General features: G+C 41.7%; 1 protein-coding gene across 2 annotated transcripts in view; it reads left to right on the forward strand.

The window, feature by feature from the left end:
- sbf2 (SET binding factor 2) overlaps positions 1–19066 on the forward strand; it is an 80108-nt gene that overhangs the window by 56769 nt on the left and 4273 nt on the right. Inside the window, exons 19-36 of one of the 2 annotated variants that reach the window (XM_088295969.1) lie at positions 408–673; positions 2188–2360; positions 2585–2658; positions 5197–5392; positions 5525–5652; positions 6276–6451; positions 6643–6776; positions 6873–7074; positions 7660–7856; positions 8001–8141; positions 8882–8965; positions 10148–10222; positions 12424–12602; positions 13271–13447; positions 13632–13733; positions 16276–16461; positions 18222–18348; positions 18561–18688. In XM_088295969.1, the coding sequence (XP_088152095.1) occupies positions 408–673; positions 2188–2360; positions 2585–2658; positions 5197–5392; positions 5525–5652; positions 6276–6451; positions 6643–6776; positions 6873–7074; positions 7660–7856; positions 8001–8141; positions 8882–8965; positions 10148–10222; positions 12424–12602; positions 13271–13447; positions 13632–13733; positions 16276–16461; positions 18222–18348; positions 18561–18688 (2745 nt within the window). The remainder of the gene's footprint in view (positions 1–407; positions 674–2187; positions 2361–2584; positions 2659–5196; positions 5393–5524; positions 5653–6275; positions 6452–6642; positions 6777–6872; positions 7075–7659; positions 7857–8000; positions 8142–8881; positions 8966–10147; positions 10223–12423; positions 12603–13270; positions 13448–13631; positions 13734–16275; positions 16462–18221; positions 18349–18560; positions 18689–19066) is intronic. The other variant, XM_088295970.1, reaches the window with a different exon arrangement.

Here is a 19066-nt window from a genome sequence, read left to right on the forward strand (position 1 = left end):
CTGACACCAACAATATCATAGTAGAAAAATATAATAAATAGTAAACATTACTATTATTATTATTATAGTTTTATTTATTTTAGTTTTAGTTTTTCTAATTATTATGACTTGTTTTATTCTAATAAAACTAGTCAACCAGTTACATAGTTGAGACAATTGCAGATTTCACTACAAATTGTTAAATATATTTTATAATATAATTTATTATAGTATTATTAAAAAACTGTTACCTTATCAAATAGTACAAAGTCTAATTGTATTTCAAGAATTTTGGAGATCCAATTCTGACAATTTTAATTGTCTTCTGACCAGCCCTCTGTTTTCTGCAAAAAAACCTTAAATCAGAGAAGACCTCAGTTTGTTCATACACTTCCTCTCCTACTATTCCCTCTGCCATCTCCTTCCAGGATGTGAGCACAGCACCTGCAAAAGACGAGCAGCAGACAGCCATGGACCTGGCTGCAGAGCAGATGCGCTTGTGGCCGAACCTGATCAAAGAGAAGCAGCAGGAACTGGTGAAGAACGAGGAGAGTACCATTTTCAGCCAGGCTATCCATTATGCCAGCCTGATGGTGTACCTGCTCGTTCCTTTGGACACCAGCAAGAACAAGCTGCTTCGCAACACGCCCGCAGCCGACTGGGAGAGTGGCAGCAACAGCATCGTCACAAACAGGTCAGTCGGAAGACGAACGCATGTTCACTTGCTTGAGTCAATGCAATATTTAGTTTTAACGGTGCTGTGAATAAGATGCTTTAAACTAAATTCAGAATTTTATAATTCCATATTAATTTTGTGGATAAGTTGTCTATCTCAACCCAACTGGCCAAAGTAGATGGTCTCTTCCCAGAGCCTGGGTGCTATTTGAGAGTTTTTCCTCGGCTCCATCGCCAAGTGCTTTTTCCATGTGGGGTTCAGTTGGGGTTTTTTTTAGGTTTTTTTTATACATACTGTGGTGCCTTGATAGACTTTTGAGGGTTTTTTTCTTTTTTTTTTTTTTTTTTAAATATGAGCGGTCATGTGATTGTTTTTTTTTTAGTTTTTTTTTTACTCGCAAGTTCGTAATAAGCAGCAGATACTGTACATTTCTTCAGATTTAGGCTAATTAATTAATAGCAATTAATTAATAATTAATAAAGTAACTGATTAATAAGAATAGGCAAATTAATTAATTCTAATGCTAACACATAATTGGGATGTATAATCCTGTATAACCATTTAACAGCAACTGATATTTGGACACAAGTTGTGCCGCAACATATTTAGACATTCGATATAACAGAAGTCAGTCATATATTCTTTATGCACAGCCCCCGGGTGGCTAAGGCAGGCATGATTGAATCTCATGATAATGGTCTTTTTTTTTTTCTTTTTTTTTTTTTTTTATATGCAACTCCGCTTTTTGGAGATGAAATTATTTCGCAGCTCCCCCTTTTTGCATTTGAAATTTTTTTAAACGCGCCACCGGTACCCCCTAGGGCAGACGCCCCCCAGTTTGCAAACCTCTGTCTAAATCGAATGGAGTATGACTCTTATGTGCGTTCCGTATCCAGTCCGAGATACATTCAGGATGTTGCTACTGCACGAAATAATGAGGCTTTTTTTTTCAACCCTTTGGGTGTCATTAATGGGCCCATTCTGTACTCAACTCAAAGCAAACAAAATAGCAGTGATTTCCCTAGCTGAGCATTGTGAAATAAATCTTTACTTCAAAGCGGCGAGCTTGTTGCCAAAATCCCTCAGATGAACACAGTGTTCTCATTTTGTTTGTGGTATTTACCTAATTATTTTACCCGAATTTTGGGTTCATTCTCAAAACTGCCTCAGGATTTAACATTTTTTTTCTTTCTTCTATGTAGAATATTTCTATGAGTCAACAACTGCAAAATTGTTTCTCCAGTCATTTTCTTTCTTTTGTTTTGTTTTTATTTTCATTGTAGCCTCACACGTTTGCTTTTTATAGAAGACATTTGGATCCTGTCACTCGCTAGGCGAGAATTCCAGAAGACGCTTTGCTTCATGTGAAACATTCTCTATGGCTAATAGCTTGATCCTGGCATCAACACGTTGCCTGTGCCTGGCTCACCGCTCGCTGATCACTTCTGTCATCACGAAGCTCTCACATCTCCCCACAGACAGCTGCTTGACCCTTTCCGTGTTCTTGTTTTTCCTCATGCCATTTATCATAGCATCGCCGGCAGCGTCGCTGAGAGCTTCGACACAGAAAGTGGCTTTGAGGATTCGGAGAACAGCGACGTGGCCAACTCGGTGGTCAGATTTGTGGCTCGCTTCATCGACAAGGTGTGCACTGAGAGCGGCGTAACCCAGGAACACATCAAGAACCTTCACAGCATGATCCCTGGTACGTCACGGACAGTGTTCATTCACGTAGATGCTGTACTAATTCCCTCAGCTTTGTGCAGAGTAACTCCTGCTGGTGTTTATTCTGAGCATCACCGGCCACTGAGCTGATTAACTCCTGACATGTTAAATGGCCTTAAAACCTCGAAATACACACACTGGTTGTGTGAATGTGTGCGAGCACATGTGTGCGGACACCAGGTAACCTCATCTTGTGACCCACAGGCATTGTCGCCATGCAGATGGAGGCTCTAGAGGCAGTTCACAGGGAGAGCAGAAGGTTACCGCCCATTCAAAAGGTGTGTGATGCTCTACATGGCAACGTTTACTACTATCCATAAGGCAGAATTCTGGGAAAAAATGTAGATTTTTTTTTTCTTTTTTTTAAACCTAGTTCCTCATGTCCCTTATTTGATCACACGTGCTCACATTCAGACTTCCGGGCAAATTTTGTCTGCAATTGACTTAACCATGTTTTTGGAAGCGTGAGTATCCACAAAGCACGCACGCTGAATTTTCTAAATGAAACACTCCCCAACCCCCTGAAACCTTGATTTTGTTGTGTGCGTCAAAATGAAAATAGATCAAACGATGGTGACACGTTGTTTCCATTTCAAAAATGGTGTTTGCATCATTTTCGAATGAATTACCACCGCGTTGTCCACGCAAAGTCTGATTCAAACCATTTTCTCGCTGTGCCGTCTGTATTGTTATTTTTAATTTCCAACATATGAACTCAACGTAAGCTTCGGTATGAGTTCGTATAGATAATTCGTCACTGTAGCAACCTGATTTTAGCAAGCAAATATTTTTGGGGGATTCAAACTTTGCAACACATTCATTTCACAACCACAACTATAGAAACAACAACAAACGAAAATCTTCAAAACTTAAACTGACAATACATCTCGCCCTTTTTTAGAGACCGTGGCATCCAACTCCCATCCACAGTTGTTATTCTCTTTCCTCCTCATGTGCAGCAAAAGGAAGCTAGCCAATATTTTCAAGTGCACTTTTAAATATTTGCCTTGGTATTTTGAACCCACGTGTTTTTATTGTGTCTGCCAACATTTGGTAATCCTTGTTACACGCGCTCATGCACACAGACAAACAGCATCCCAGTACTGCCTTGAGATCAACCTGGAAGCTGTGGTGAGCTGTCTGCTGAACTTTGTGGCTCATTCCAAGCTGCATTGCGAGCTGCAAGACGCATGCCAACTACTAAAAAGTGTGTAAACAAACAGTGGCACCGGCCTCATGACGAGTCAGAGGAGTATTAGTAAGAGCAGCACTGTCTCCTGGGAGGAAAAACAGGGAATTCATTAAAGATGCAATCTTAATTCCGCTTTTAAACTGCTAACCTGGGTCAAAGAAGGTTATTGAACCAATGTTCAGCTCTTCTTTTGCAAAATCAAACTGAGATACTGAGCAACAGGCACAACTGGGCCAATCGGAAAGGGTACCCTTAATTCATTGACGGCTAAAGACGTCAAAGATCAATTTTTTTTTTTTTTTTTACTCGGCTGGTAGTGAATGCGGTAAATTCACTCAGAGGGTTTGGCATTTAATTTAATTCCGATCATTAAAGTCCCACTAGACACCAATAGCTCTTTTCACCATGATGGTCACGTACTTCCAGGTGGCAATACCTCCGATGGCTTGTGATGGGAAAATGAAGCTTCGAATTTGCTTCATGAACCAGCTGTTGTATTTTTGAGTCCTCTCGATGGCACTGTTGGTTTAAATAAAGGGTTTAAAAAATGGCAATTCAGTGTGCTTTCAGCCCAATGTTGAGCAGAGAGTGCCCTCTACAGGAGTCCAAAAATACTACAACTGGTTCATGAAGCAAATTTGAAGCTTTATTTACCCATTACTACCGATGGTGTCACTAGTAAACACAATCAAACAATGTCATTTGACCAAAACAGAGTGATCGTGAAAACAATATGTAGTCTTCGAAAAGAAGATAGGTCAGGTCAGTTTCCGATCAACCCACAGGATACGCTGGATTACTTGGAGTTTTGATTTTTTTTTTTTCTTTTAACAGACACCAGAACCCCTAAACTGTTTTTTTTTCATCGTTTATGCTGAAGTCAGTGGTGGTCATTTATTGTCTGCCATCTGGAAGTACCCGAGCACCAATTGTTTCCAAATATTATGAAAAAGGTCTTTAATAGGGGTTACTGTGTCAGGTATAGTTTGAAATACTGTTTTTTGTTTTTTTAAACACGTGCATTGACCAAAAACAGCTGCGATTAAATGGACGACAGCGTTATGAGACTGGTTCCACAGCTTCTGTGAGAGCGAGCTGCATATTGTGTCAGTGTGACATGCTTGCATGCTACAATTATTTACCAACCATGAACTTCACCTGCAGTTGATTTCAATATTGGTGTTTTTTGAGTGACGCTGTACCCCTCTTTGGTTGCTAAGCTGTTGAATATGTTGCAGCCCCATATTGATTCGCCTCAATTAAATCAGAGGGCAAAATCCGGCAAATAGTGTTTGCAGTGCAGCTAGCGGATTTTTTTTTTTGCCAGTTCCCAATCAGATTCGTGAGCCTGACTTTTTAGCATGCAAGATGGCCAGTGTTAATGAGTGACATTTCTTATTTCATTTCATTGAATCTAGTTTTTCATATTGACCAATTCCATTCCATTGTGGTTTTTGCCAATAGTGGGAAATACTGTTTCCAAAATAAGTGTCATGCATGTGTTCAAATGCGTATCAGAGCGCTTTGATTTGACATTTTAATTTAAAATGTTTCAATGTTCTGAGACCTACTAGCGTTGGACTTGGGTGTTTCTGCGTTTAATTTTCAACATGTCGCCCATCAGCCTAAAATTCTACGCCCAACACTGCTCCCTGGGGAGGAGTTTGTGACAGAGGGGCTGAGGGTGCTTCTGGATCCTGATGGCAGGGAAGAAGCTACTGGGGGCCTGTTGGGGGGTCCACACATCCTACCAGCAGAGGGCGCACTCTTCCTCACCACATACCGCATCATCTTCAAAGGCATCCCCCATGATCCCCTGGGTAGGTTTCGAAGAACGAACAATAAGAAATACACTGATGTGGTCATGTGCTACCAACCAATTGAATTAGATAAGCCTTTGAATTGTATCCCGGCTGCACCGATCTTACTTCTGCATGTGTCTATATGTGCAGTGGGGGAGCAGGCAGTGATCAGAGCTTTCCCAGTGTCCACCTTGACTAAGGAAAAGAAGATCAGCATCCAGAACCAGCTGCAGCAAAACATGCAGGAGGGCCTCCAGCTCCGCTCTGCATCCTGTCAGGTGATTAGACGGCGCAAACTAGGTGGAAAAGTGCTAGACAAGTGAAACACCATTTATGATGTGACTGCTCTTGGGTGTTAGTGAACTCAATTCTAACCACTTCACAATAAGCAGCCGTTTGCCAGATGGGGAACAATTCTTCATCAAAGAGGCTTCAAACTGTTTAATACCTCTCCCAGTTGAAAATGACTGGCAACATTTGTTTTAAAAGAAAACAAAGAGAATTTCCTAGGCAATTGCGCTTACCTTAATGTTAAAAAAAACAAAACAATCCCAAACACCATTGACATGCCAGATCTTAGTATCAATATTTGTGGTTCGAGGTGGTGTAACACGCAGATAGATAATGGAACGTTACTCATTGGCATCTATTCTTTATCCTCGTCAAAATAAAATGTGTTAAAGGATGTTCATGGAAAGAATGATCTTGTCTCATTTTATTCACAAATTGACTTACGAACGGGGTCGGGGGCTGACAATTTTAGGAATAAGGCCGGAGGGTCAAGGCCGGAACGATAGAGATAGCGGCCGGAGGGCGGGGGACTGACCGACAAAAAAGGGTCACGTGCCCAGCTCTGATGAGCACAAAACTGATTTATTTTTTTTTTATTTTTTTTTTGCAGTTGATAAAGGTGGCTTTTGACGAAGAGGTGAGCTCGGAGATGGTGGAGATGTTCAGGAAGCACGTACAGCGGATCCGCTACCCACAATCCATCTTCAGCTCCTTTGCATTTGCTGCAGGACAAACTCAACTTCAGCTTATCCTTCCAAAGCAAAAAGAGAGGAACACTGGCTTTAGGTTTGTAATTAACCTGTATTGATTTGATGTATTTTCAATTATCTTGCAAAACTGAATTTGCATCTCTAGAGGTAATCCAATCCAAAAGTCTGTTATCCTTTGAACTCAGCTGGAAGTGGTGGACAATCTTTATATGTAAAGGGGAAAAAAAATTGCAAGTTGAGTTGCTTTCTGCTCTGTCATCGCTTCAGAACACTATCCAAAACGATCGTCAAGGGAGCCAAAAGAGCCAGCAAAATCACAATGGGCCGTGGTAGCCAGACCACACTGAAGAGGAATGAACGAGGCAGCAGAATGACCTGGCACGAAGATGATGACATTTCGAGTGAGAAGGGGGAAAAAATGCATCTATCAATTTCTTGTTTATTAAAGCCCAACTTGTAATTGTAGGTAAAGTTTCACCTCTGTATGTGTGCTAAAGTATCAGATGATGGGGAGCCGCCACCGTGCAGCACGTTGAGAGCGTCCGAGAAGTCCACCATGGAGCAGCTGGTGGAGCAGTCTTGTTTCCGTGACTACCAGCGAATGGGTCTCGGTACGATCACGGCCAGCTCATCTCGCTCCAAGTCGGGCGACCAGTTTCGGATCACGGCTGTGAATAGGCTTTATTCCCTTTGTCGCAGGTACGCCACATCTCAGGGAATGGAGAATCCTCTCACACACGTTAGGCTTGTCACTAGAATACATTACAGGGAAGTTCATTCACACCTCCTGTGATTTATTTTTTTTTTTATCATATTGCAGTCATGTTGCATGAATTGGTATTAAATTGTAAATTCCGGCTGTGTGCAAGGCTGTGGAACTGAAGGTAACTCGATGATCCCAGGGAGTGGAGGGAGGTTATTTTTGGAGGCGCTGCAGCTTGTGATGGGGAAAATGAAGCTTCAAATTTGCTTCATGAACAGGCTGCTGTATTTTTGAGTCCATTAGATGGCACTGTTGCTTTAAATAGGCTTTAAAAATGGCAATTCAGCCCAATGTTGAACAAAGTGCCATCTAGAGGAGTCCAAACATACTACAACTGGTTCATGAAGCAGATTTGAAGCTTCATTTACTCATCACTAGCTACCGCTACGTAACACGGGAAAAACCTGAATGACTTAACCCTTTGGTTGACTCAAGCTACAGAAAACCAGAAGTCATTCAAACTATTGTGACACATACTTTTTATATTTTCGGTCCAAGATATTTGTTTGTTTGTGCTTCAGTTATCCGGGTCTCCTGGTGGTTCCCCAGGCCATCCAAGACAGCAGTTTACACAAAGTGGCGCGATGCTACCGACACAACCGTCTGCCTGTTGTATGTTGGAAACATCCTCGCACCAAAGCTGTGCTGCTGCGCTCAGGAGGTTTCCACGGCAAAAGTGTGGTGGGATTATTTAAGTCACAGAATCCCTCTTCAACAAGTAAGCCTTATTGTCATTAAAAGCGTTTATGTCAATCCCACCTCGACATTTCTCTCAATCAGGAAACCGTTCCCAGAATCTAAATTTTATGTGAGCATTTATAAAGGAGATTTGGTGTAAAAGATCTGCTCTGTTCTGATCTAGCACCTACATCCTCCTCCGAGTCATCCAGTAGCCTTGAACAAGAAAAGTACCTGCAAGCCATCCTCGACTCCATCCCCATTAACTTCAAGATGAACGGCCATAGCTCGCTCTCGAACCGCTCCATCATAGGCCTCTCACCAGGTATGATTATGTTCACATTCTGGTTTGTTTTCGGGGCCCACAATTTCCCTCTCGCTGTCGGACCACGGCGAGATGAGAAGCTGTGTTTATTTTTAACTTCATAGAATCACAATGACTTGGAGTTAGTGACCTAAAAATTAATCATTGTGTTGTGACAAGGCAAACTGGCGCTTCCACCTGACCTGCAAAAAAAAAACTCAATTGTGTTCGCGAAAAGAGGCCAACTGCATTTCTTTGACATGAAGAAACTGCAGTCTCGCATTTTTTCCTGAGTGTGTTTTCCTCAGTGTTGCTTATGTTATACCTGTTTATTGTGTGTGTGCGTGCGTGTGTGTGTTATGTATAACCATCAGCAGATATTTGGTACAATTTTAAAGGAAACTTGTACAATAAAAGGTTATGCAAAATGCAGAGGTCACCACCTGGCCCATCCATCTCCTTCGCCGTTTCTGTATCCTCCTCTCAAACTCTTCAGGATGCTTTTTTTCTCTCACAAACAAGCAAACACTCTGAATTGTGTCTTAACATAAAGTGTGCTTACCACTGCAGATATAGCAAAAAATCTTACGAGCCATTTCTGCTTAAACATGTCAGGATCAAATTGTTTTTATTTTTTTCCACAAAGCCTAAGTAAAGGATTTTATTTTTTTTTGTCTTGTTCTGCTTCATGGAAAATAACCATCCTGTCTTGTGTTTGTTTTCCCCTTCTTGCATCATGTGTGAATGTTGTGTCCCCTCAGGGAGTGAAAGGAGAACATCCAGAATGCCAAAGATGGCTCCCGTCCATTTAGACATCCCGTTTTCAAGCAGCTTTACCAGAGGAGGTGAGTGTCTCACAGTGCTCGAAATGAAAAGGCTAGGATGCAGTTTTATTGTATTTACAGCCACAAACTTTCCATTGTATTACATATTCACGTGCAGATTGCAAAGTGAGAGCTTGAATGATTACCGTCCTATGACTTGTATCAACCTGTTGTAATATAAATATCGCTGTAAATGTAATCACGCAGGAATGTGAAGCGTTCCGAGGAGTCCATTAGCACCGAATGTTTCGTCTTGACCTAATGACATTGTGCTTGGTGTCGGTGCGTGTCTGAGGAGTTCGTCATTACTTTAGATCAAGGTCAAAGGCGAAAACGCGTACGGGCTAATTTTTCATTTTGGGACAGATTACTCCGGTTCGTCTATACATATAACTCAAATAGATGTGTACGCTGTGTTTGGCCTGAGAGGGAGAGTGCGAGCGGTGCCAAGAAAATGTCCAAAACTAATTGGTTTCATTCATCTGGCATTTGCAAACTTATGAAATTGGTGATTATGTTGCTTCATTCTCCCAGCACGTTCTTTTGAAAATCCAAACTGACCGCGCCAAAGGTGGCCGTAACCTTAATCGCTGCAGTGGGTGGGACTCGTAATCCACCTCCAATTAATCGCCACGCTCCCACATTAGTTCCTTGTAAATAGCCAGGATGACCTTTCCCCAAAAAATGTATCCACATTCCAGGGCATTTTTCTTATTTGTCTTTTTCAAACCTGTCATCGCAATGCTGGAATAAATTGAGCAAGGATGCATTTTTGAAATTACATTACAAACGCGGCAGCCGCTTTGCAGTGTTTTTGAAAAATGTCTATTCTTTAAAAAAAAAAAAAATATTTACATTTTCATTTCTATTTTTTGGTTTATTTATTTATTTTTGATTCTCATCTTCCGGAAACCTGCATTTCGACCAATTCCTTGTGTGTTTGTTGAGAGTGAAACATTACATACATCATCTCACTACCAAACATAACCACGAACGTCTACCTAGTGCATGCCCCCCCATACGATTCATTTTCAAAATGTGAAGATTCTTAAACGGGCCGTGCAATCTTTTAACCTTGAGCTGTAACTCCTCATTCCGACCATGCCCGACTGTGTGCGGTACGTCAAGCCAAAAATGTTTTTTTATGACGTTGACATTATTTTTCATGTTCATCTTGACCTCCTCTACACAACTACCACGCAGTGCTTGAGTACCGAGATAAACTATTCACTCACTCAACCCCAAAACCTACCAATAAGGAGCGAATCCACAACCAAGGTAGAGTGCAACGACACCCTCCCCACCTTTCCGCTTTCAGGGCTGCGTTTTATTCTAACACCTCATCTTTCTTCTCACAAACTAACCAGACACCAGGCGTATCGCCATTCTCCAAACGTCCTCTGAGCCACTAATGACTAATCATCACTGGAGTGAAATAAGTGCAGCTCTGGGAGCTGCGGTTTTTCCCAAACCCGAGTGGCCGCTCTGATCTGGCCTGTTCTACGGCTAATATGTTGGCTCAGGAAGGCCCGCTGTGGTCAGTTGGGAGCCAAGTGCAGACTGCCGAGGGAAGGAAGCAGTTTATCCTGGCAGACCGTCATGAATCAAATGAAATGAGGCACCTCTGACCGTGCACGTAGTTCAGCGAAGACAGCCCAGATAAAGTCGAAATGTAATTCAAAAGGAATAACTCATTTGAGTCCCAGCGAAGCAACAAGACAATAAACACCAATTGCTTGTAGGATTTCTCCATCATTCATGACATCAAACTGTCTGGGATCATTTCTATGATGTCAGCTTGAGATGTTTCATTTAGTTGCCGTCAATGGTTGGCTGAGTTGTTTTTCGTCGTACAGTAATTGTGAGGATATCTTTAAGTAATATATATTTTTTTTCATGTTAAATGAAAGCTATTCATTTTAAATATGTGACAGAAGGTAGCTCACCAAAGAAGCTGAAGTCTTCAGCTGCCGCATTTTATAGTTTTATAAGACACACGCTATGGGTGAAAGTTTCAATACAGTGGGGGCGTCAGATTGGGTGATTTTTATTTATTTATTTTTATTTTTGGAACTCGGACTTGTCAGCATAAATTTTTGCAATACAAGCTTTGTATTGTGACAGTAGACTTAACTCACCTTACAAGTAGAAATTTGGCAGATCGTGAACAATTAAAAAAAAAGTGGCTTCATGCTGTTTATTTCCGGTTCCAGTTGAATTTTACTGTCAAAGAAAACCTAAATAAAAGAGAATTACATGTTGTGTAAATGTTAGCTTCAAATCTGCTTCATGAACTAGTTGTAGTATTTTTGTACTCCTGTAGAGGGCACTCTCTGTTCAACATTGTGCTAAAAAGCACACTGAATTGCCATTTTCTTAAAGCCTTTATTTAAACCAACAGTGCCAGCTAGAGGACTCAAAATACAACAGCTGGTTCATGAAGCAAATTTGAAGCTTGATTTTCCCTTCACTACTTAATACAACTATACTCATAGGCATATATTATTTAGCCTCTGCAAAGAACAACAAACAATACTGAGAAGTTTTGACCAGCTCCGTAGATGTCCATGTTTCTGTATTATAGTGCCCCCTGTTGGCCAAGTTGCACACAGCAGAAGGAGCAGCACAAAATTGATTAAAGTGAAGCAAAAAAATTCATTCTATTTAATGATGTCATTACTATATATTTTTAAGTATTATAATAATAATAAGTGTAATGTTATAAAGTGCTATTATTACTATTGAAAAACAAAAATGTTTTGGCATTTACATTTATTTTGAGGCGGCACCACAATACTAGTTATGTCCTAATACAACATACATTTTTGACAAGGCTTCTAATTCAGTTAAATGAAATTGTGCGTCCAACCTTTCGACTAAACGAACATTTTGGACAATTCCGTACTCCCAACTTTGAAGAGTTTGGTGTGGGAGAACTGTAGAACCCTGACCTCAAGCCCATCCAATAACTTTACGATGAAGTAGGACCAATATTTTGAATCGGGCCCTTTCCTCAAACATTAAAACATTCATCTGGAAAAACTAGACGCGCCCTTACCTCCTCAGTTTGATTTCTTGTTGACCCGATACTTCAAATAGTTGAAAGGGATTATTGCGAATGTCCTTTTTGTCAGTAGTTTGTGACGTTTGGATGATCTTGCATGCTAGTTTTACCGGGAAATTGCTTGTAGATTTCTTGACTTGCTAAACAACAATCCATCTCCTACCGCTTTCTAATATCTCTCTGCCTGATTCAAGGTACAAACTGTTTTGCTGGTGGATGTAAAGAATGAAGGTGTTTACATAATCCCTTGGGCTGCTGTGCATGTAAACCTCATCTGCATGTGTTGTTCATCACTCAGTCTTAAACTGTTTGACAGCATGTGTACATCAGCGACATTGGAACAGTCCCGTGTGTGTCAATGCACATGTGTGTGTGCGTGTGTGTGATTTTTGTTTTCCGTCTCTTGTGTTTGCAGGCATGTGGGCCAGTTTGCGCTCCAGCAGCAGGCTCGGCCAGCATCCACCCCCAGTGGACGTGGGCGCCAGACTTGCAGGGAAAGATTTGGCGCCCCCTGCAGGGAGTAACAGTCTACAGGCTCAGTTACTCAAACAGCAAGCTGCCTTCTATGTGTTTGGTGAAAAGTCCCATTTGAGGGTAAGAAAGAAGTTTGCTGTTCAAATCACATGGCAACGTTTTTGAAGGAGTTGCACCAAGAAGCTTAACGCGCTTACTTTTGACACAAAATGTAAAAAATGCAGACCAGTTGCGTATAATTCATTCTTGACAATTGTACTGCAGTGAATGGTCATCAAGTGGGTCGCAGGAGGAAGAAGAATATCATAAAATGTACTTATTTGTTACAGAATGACTAACTCGATGGCGGAAGAAATCATGTTCCCCAGCTCTTAACTGGGGATATGGACCAACACCTGCTGCAAATTGCAAATAATCAAAGAATAATAACTCCCCCAAAAATATTCACTCAAGTTGTGGCACACAAAATAAAAGCTTATAATTGCCTATAGATGCCACTAGGTGGCAGTATTGCCGTACTGTTCTATCAGACAGGGTTATGGCCTGCATATATTAAGCCCCTCCCCTCACGTCGAATTTCTTGGTACCAAGATGACTCAAGATGGCACCACAGCAATGCTTTCACAGTGAACCCCTGCTATTTGTGGCAAGAATATACAGAGGCCATGATATGAAAATAAAAGCAAATAGGTGGACTAGCACTTTACACAACAATTTTAAGTCATAAAGCTCGACGTTTTGGCATTTACACACAGATGCAGACAAATTGCATGTGTTACTTTATGCAGGGCCTCAGAGTGGACACCTCACTGAACTGTGAACTGGTGCCAGTGGACTTCGCTGACATGCGGCAAGTGAAAAGCTCCTTTAAGAAGCTGCTGAGGGCGTGCGCTCCCAGTGCCAACTCCTCTGACTCCGAAGACTCCTTCCTCAAAGCCTTGGAAGATTCGGAATGGATCTTGCAGGTGACACCTTTTTTTTTTTTTTTGATGTTCGTCGAACCTTCATCATGTCGGTCATGGTCCTGAGCCTGTGTCGACTTTTGTTTCTTTTATGGATATGGTCAAAAAACTCGACGAGAAGTGACAAAGCAACATTTCGAGGGGATTTACTGCTGAGATAAATTGTTCTTATGCCCATTTGTCACAGCTTCACAAGATCCTGCAGCTGGCTCTCATTCTGGTGGAGCTCCTAGACAGTGGCTCATCTGTGCTGCTCAGTCTGGAGGACGGCTGGGACATCACTACACAAGTGAGAATATTTCAAAAGTAGTGCATTTAAAAAAAAAAATTTAAAAAAAAAGACAGATGCATAGAAATTCCAGAGAGTTTCTCTCACACCTTCATGAAATTGGAAAGAAACCAAAACTGATATTTTGTCTTTCCTAGAAAGCTTTAAAGCAGTCATATGAATCACATTCCCACCTACAGAACTCTTGGAATCATCAATTAACCCGACTTGCATGATTTTTGCAATGTGCCAGTTAGACAGATTACCTGAAGTCAACCCACACATGCACAAGGAGAGCATGCTAACTCGACACAGAACGGCTCAAACTGAGAGTTGAAACTGTGGCATGCTAACCACATGGCCCAGCGTGCTGACTCCACTCTGCAAAAAAAAAAAAAAACATTTTAAATACGTATCCTTCAATGATGCTGCAGCCTTTATGAAAGTAATAAATAAGTCTGTTTGTCATTCTTCAACTGTCATCCAGTAGCTCTACGATGATGAATGTTTCGATGCCGATTACTATGAACGTCTCTTTGGCATACGTACAAAACGACTTCGTTTCCATTCATTCCGTTTACAGTTCTTTGGGCATCTCTGTTTTTATTACGACCGGAAGAATGAGTACCATATTTTACGGACTATAAGCCACTACTTTTTTTCCTAGATTTTGAACCATGCGACCAATACAACGGTGCGGCTTTTCTGTGGATTTTTCTTTCACCAGTAGGGGGAGCTCTATAGTTCAGAAAATATGCTAAATAAACTACATTATTTTTCTCTTGGGTCTGTTCACTTTAGATTTTTAATATAGAAAACTGCGGCTTATAGCCTGGTGCGGCTTGTGTGTGTGTGTGGGGGGGGTGTGTGGGGGTGTGTGTGTGTGTGTATATATATAATTTATTATTTATTTATTTTTTAATGATTTGGTGCGGCTTATATACGGGTGGGCAATTATAGTCCATAAAATACAGTAATAAACACTTGTGGAGGTAATGCACGACAAATCTGCATATCGTTAGCTTTTCGTATTAATGATGGTAATCAGCAAAGGTTGAATCATGGCAACTGGACTCTTTTGTTGAATTTTTGTTTTTGTTGTTTTCAAAAAAGAAAACTGACTTGGATAATTATACGGCTATATGACGAGAAAAAAGGGTCAATTCCTCATTCCCGTTGAAAATGGAAAGTGTCCGCATACTTTATGACGCTGGATGACCTCTTCTCGTTTTTCATAACGGCCGTTCTAATAAAATGGGTTAAGCCCAAAGTGAAACCCAGCTGGCTGTGTCAAAAGTGATAGATTTCATTGATGTTGCCTTTGTTTTTCATGCCATGGTTTGCTTTTTCTTGAGTATCCTATTCCCAAACAGAGTACAAAAAGTCCCTTAAAATCCCTGCGTGAGGCAAAATATTACATGGCTCTGACCGCACTTCGGAACCATCCGTGTAGGAATCATAAATGCGTGTTCTTAGCTCATCTTCCGGATCGATTGTGTCACCGTTGAACTCATCGTGCAAAGATGAATTATGAGAAGGCTTGAGGTTCTTAAAGCCTGATGTCACCAATCCGAATGCTTTCTGATTGTCCTTCCAAGGCATGTAAACACTTGTCAGGGTCCTTTCAGTGTCCGTGTTTGGTCACGCTCATTGCTCACGTTTCCCGCGTTTACGGGGTGTCTAAAACCTTGGGCTGCACAGTTTGAGGGTGCTTCACGCCAGGTTCGTGTTGGTCGGACAGCATTCTCTCTCTACGGGTCACCGGCTTCATCTCCCAAAGTTTCCTGGTCAGGCCCGCGCTGTCAAATGGCGTCCATATGCTCTGGCGGCTCTGCATGAGCCATAGACACCCAGCAGACAGGAAACGCAACATTTTTTTGTTAAGGTCCTCATTTTTGTCTCTGTGGTCTGCCTGTAATTTAAGTGCCTCGTATCTGTGCCAGGGCGCCAGCGGTTTTCTCCATCACTTAGGCTTGGACGGTACAGTAAAGCCTGTCGGCAAGCTGAGCGCTGCTTTGGGAATGGGCTTTGATTAGGCCGCCTCTTCCCTTGCATGTATTTCTCGGAGTTATTTTTATTTAATTGCTAGTGCCGTCCGTCCCCTTTTATGGAAATCAATTGGTGACGAGAAATCCCATTAAAAGGCAGAGTTCAGTCATTAAAAATCATTTCTGATTTTATCTTGAATATTGGGTGAGCATTTATCAATTCGTTATTTATTTAAAAAATCATATACAGTATACTCAGCACACTCTCTGTCCACAACGTTAGGTACAGTGTAACGTTTTACTCAATTTGACATTTTTACAACGAGGCAACAATATGTTCATTATTGAGATTGTAGTTTACTGAAATGAATCATAGTGAGCGTGAATGTTTTATCTCATTGAGATATTCCATTGAATTTCATTAACGAGCAGTGCTTCAAAATCATGTGCAGTTTTTTGGGCCACTTCTATTCATGTTGGCATTCTGCTTTTCTCTAATGATCCCGAGGAGGACACCGAAAGCACTGTGCAATAATTCAGTCCGATTAAATTTTTTGGGTGTGTCATGTGTACAGGTGGTGTCATTAGTGCAGCTGCTGAGCGACCCGTTCTACCGCACTCTGGAGGGCTTTCAGGTGCTGCTGGAGAAAGAGTGGCTCTCCTTCGGCCACAAATTTAGCCAGCGAAGCAACCTGAGTCCCAGCAGTCAGGGCGGCGGCTTCACGCCCATCTTTCTGCAGTTCCTGGATTGCGTGCACCAGGTCAGAGTTCTAAATGACCCCCATATCTAGTGATGGCTAAATGAAGCTTCAAATCGGCTTCATGAAGCAGTTGTAGTATTTTCAGACTCCACTAGATGGCACTCTTTGTTCAGCATTGAATGAATTGCCATTTTTTAAAGCCTTTATTTAAACCAACGTTGCCATCTTGAGGACTCAAAAATACAACAGCTGATTCATGAAGCAAATTTGAAGCTTCATTTTCCCATCACTACCCATATAATTCCGATCTTCTGCATGAGCTCATCACATTCCCGAGGACCGAAGAGGCGTGAGGTTGACAAAGGCAACAAGCGCGAAAGCATCCATTTGCTTTTGTTTCACACTTGCAATCCCCAAGGATGAATGCGTGATGTCAACTGCGTGTTGCAGCAGCGAGGCTGCGGCCCAGATGCTGCGTGAACCCAGCGATCGGCATAGAACTGTCTGTGCTCGCGTGTTTCCGCATCTCCTCGCCTTTGGTGCAACACGTGAAAAAAGTAGCGTTTGGGGGATTGAGAGGAAGGCTCGCGTGTGCGTGTGGGGCTTTTGGAGTGCAAACACATGAGCTTCACACTAAAATGCTTACTTTAGACAATATTGTGTATTCATGTGCACACCCACTTACATCAACACATCGTTTCTGCATTTGTCTTTTGAAAGAGTATTTTTGGCAGATGATCGCGAGGGGAGGGGTGGGGTCGCCACGGGGGTTTCTGGAACATTCTAAACCACGGCATTTCAGATAAGAGCTGAAAATAGAAGTGCCTCATGTCCGAAACAGCTGTTGTTTTCGCCAGCAGACCCAGGTGGCCTCAAATGCGGCCACTTCACACTACTGGGTGGGAAGAATGGCGCTGATGATCTAGTTTGCCCCACAAACGACCACCGCCAATTGTTTCCTGTTCAAAATTGGTCATTCACCAGGACATGATCCAGATGTCATACTGGAACTTCCTTCATCCGGTCTAACCAGTGTTAGGCAAAAGTTCATCGTAAATCGATCACTGAGGAGATCAATTTGTCGTCACGGATCTGTTGCACGTCATTTGAATTGAATTAGTGCCTCAATTCCTGTTTCGTGAACTTAGTTAGTTACCAACTCAAATAAGTGCTGCTTATGCGTCAAATAATTGTCCGATTTTTCCGTGGATTTTGTGGACCACTTTCATAGCATCGTACAGCTTAGACGAGTTCTTTATTTCAATTAATATTTCTTTGACTTCGAACCTCAAATGGCTGTCCAAATGTAGACTGTAATTAAATTCCAAAAATGCCAGCCAGCTTGAAGACAGTGGCGGTTTGTGGCATGTGCGATACGTCAGGCCGCATTTCTTCGATGGCCGGCAACGTGCCGGTTTGTGGTGGCGGCACCATTCACGCAAAGACCGCCGCTGCTTCTCGTTCTATGCTCTAATTTCAAGTCTTTCCGACAGATTATTTTCCTTAAAAGGAAGAGTAGAACTGGCCTGTGCCTTTGAGACATTGACGTCAAAGAAGTGCTTGTCCTGCAATCCTGAAAACACCAATTTGACATCCGACAGACTGCGAATGTCATGTTTGAAAGAGTAATTAATTACTGGAAAACACTTAACGGCTTTTTGTAAGGTCACTTCTGATGGAATAATTGTTTAATTCCCAACGCTGCATTAACTATTCACTACCCACCGAGTAATAAAAAAAAAATGGATCTTTGACGTCTTTAGCCGTCAATGGTCGTAAATGAGTTAAGTGTGTTTTTGTTTTTGCGTTTGTTCTCTCAGATTTTGGTGCAGCATCCTGTGGAGTTTGAGTTTAATCAGTACTATCTCAAGTTCCTGGCCTATCATCACATCTCCAACCGCTTCAAAAACTTCCTGTTGGACTCCGACTACGAGCGCTTGGAACACGGTTGGTGTTGTTTCGCATCCAGAGATTACGTTTTCATAACTGGCTTTTGAGTCATATTTATTTAAATGGTCTCTTTGTTGTCTTCCCACGTCGTTCTCGTTCACACTCCCCTGCCAGATGATGAATCCCTGTGAAATTCCAACACAAAGAAAGCAATCTGCGGAAGCCATAATTCTTGTTGCTCCAACGTGTCTTCTCTTATTTTCTAACAGGCTTGTTATTTGACGATAAGGGTGATAAGCAGGCGAAGAAAGGCATCTGCATCTGGGAGTGCATCTACAGGATGCATCGGCGGAGTCCGATCTTCTTCAACTATTTGTACAACGCGTCAGAGAGCGAAGTGAGTTTCTCTCTCCGCGGTGCTTTATCATCCTGACCTGATCACTTCAGATGGTTTAAGTCTGCGTTCCCAAAAACAACCAAGGGTTCCCAAATGTCTATCCATCCATCCATTTTCAACCACTTTGTCCGGTTAGAAAAAGAAAGTAAAATGTGATGCAATGATGCCCTAAGATACAAGTTTGATTCGTTCTATGACCGTATTTTTTTTTCCCATCAAAATGAATAGAAATGCCTTTAATGCATTCCAGCCTTACCCCCCCGCAAAAAAATTCTGTAATATTTTGCATTCTAAAAAAATACAGGAATGGCACAATTAAGTCAAGTTCCAAAGACTTAAACACTTTCTGTCATATACAATTTAAAAATGCTTCTCCTG

This window comes from Idiotropiscis lumnitzeri, chromosome 5, assembly GCF_059441095.1.
Source record: "Idiotropiscis lumnitzeri isolate Australia: NSW breed Sydney's pygmy pipehorse chromosome 5, RoL_Ilum_1.0, whole genome shotgun sequence".
In the NCBI taxonomy this organism is placed as follows: domain Eukaryota; kingdom Metazoa; phylum Chordata; class Actinopteri; order Syngnathiformes; family Syngnathidae; genus Idiotropiscis; species Idiotropiscis lumnitzeri.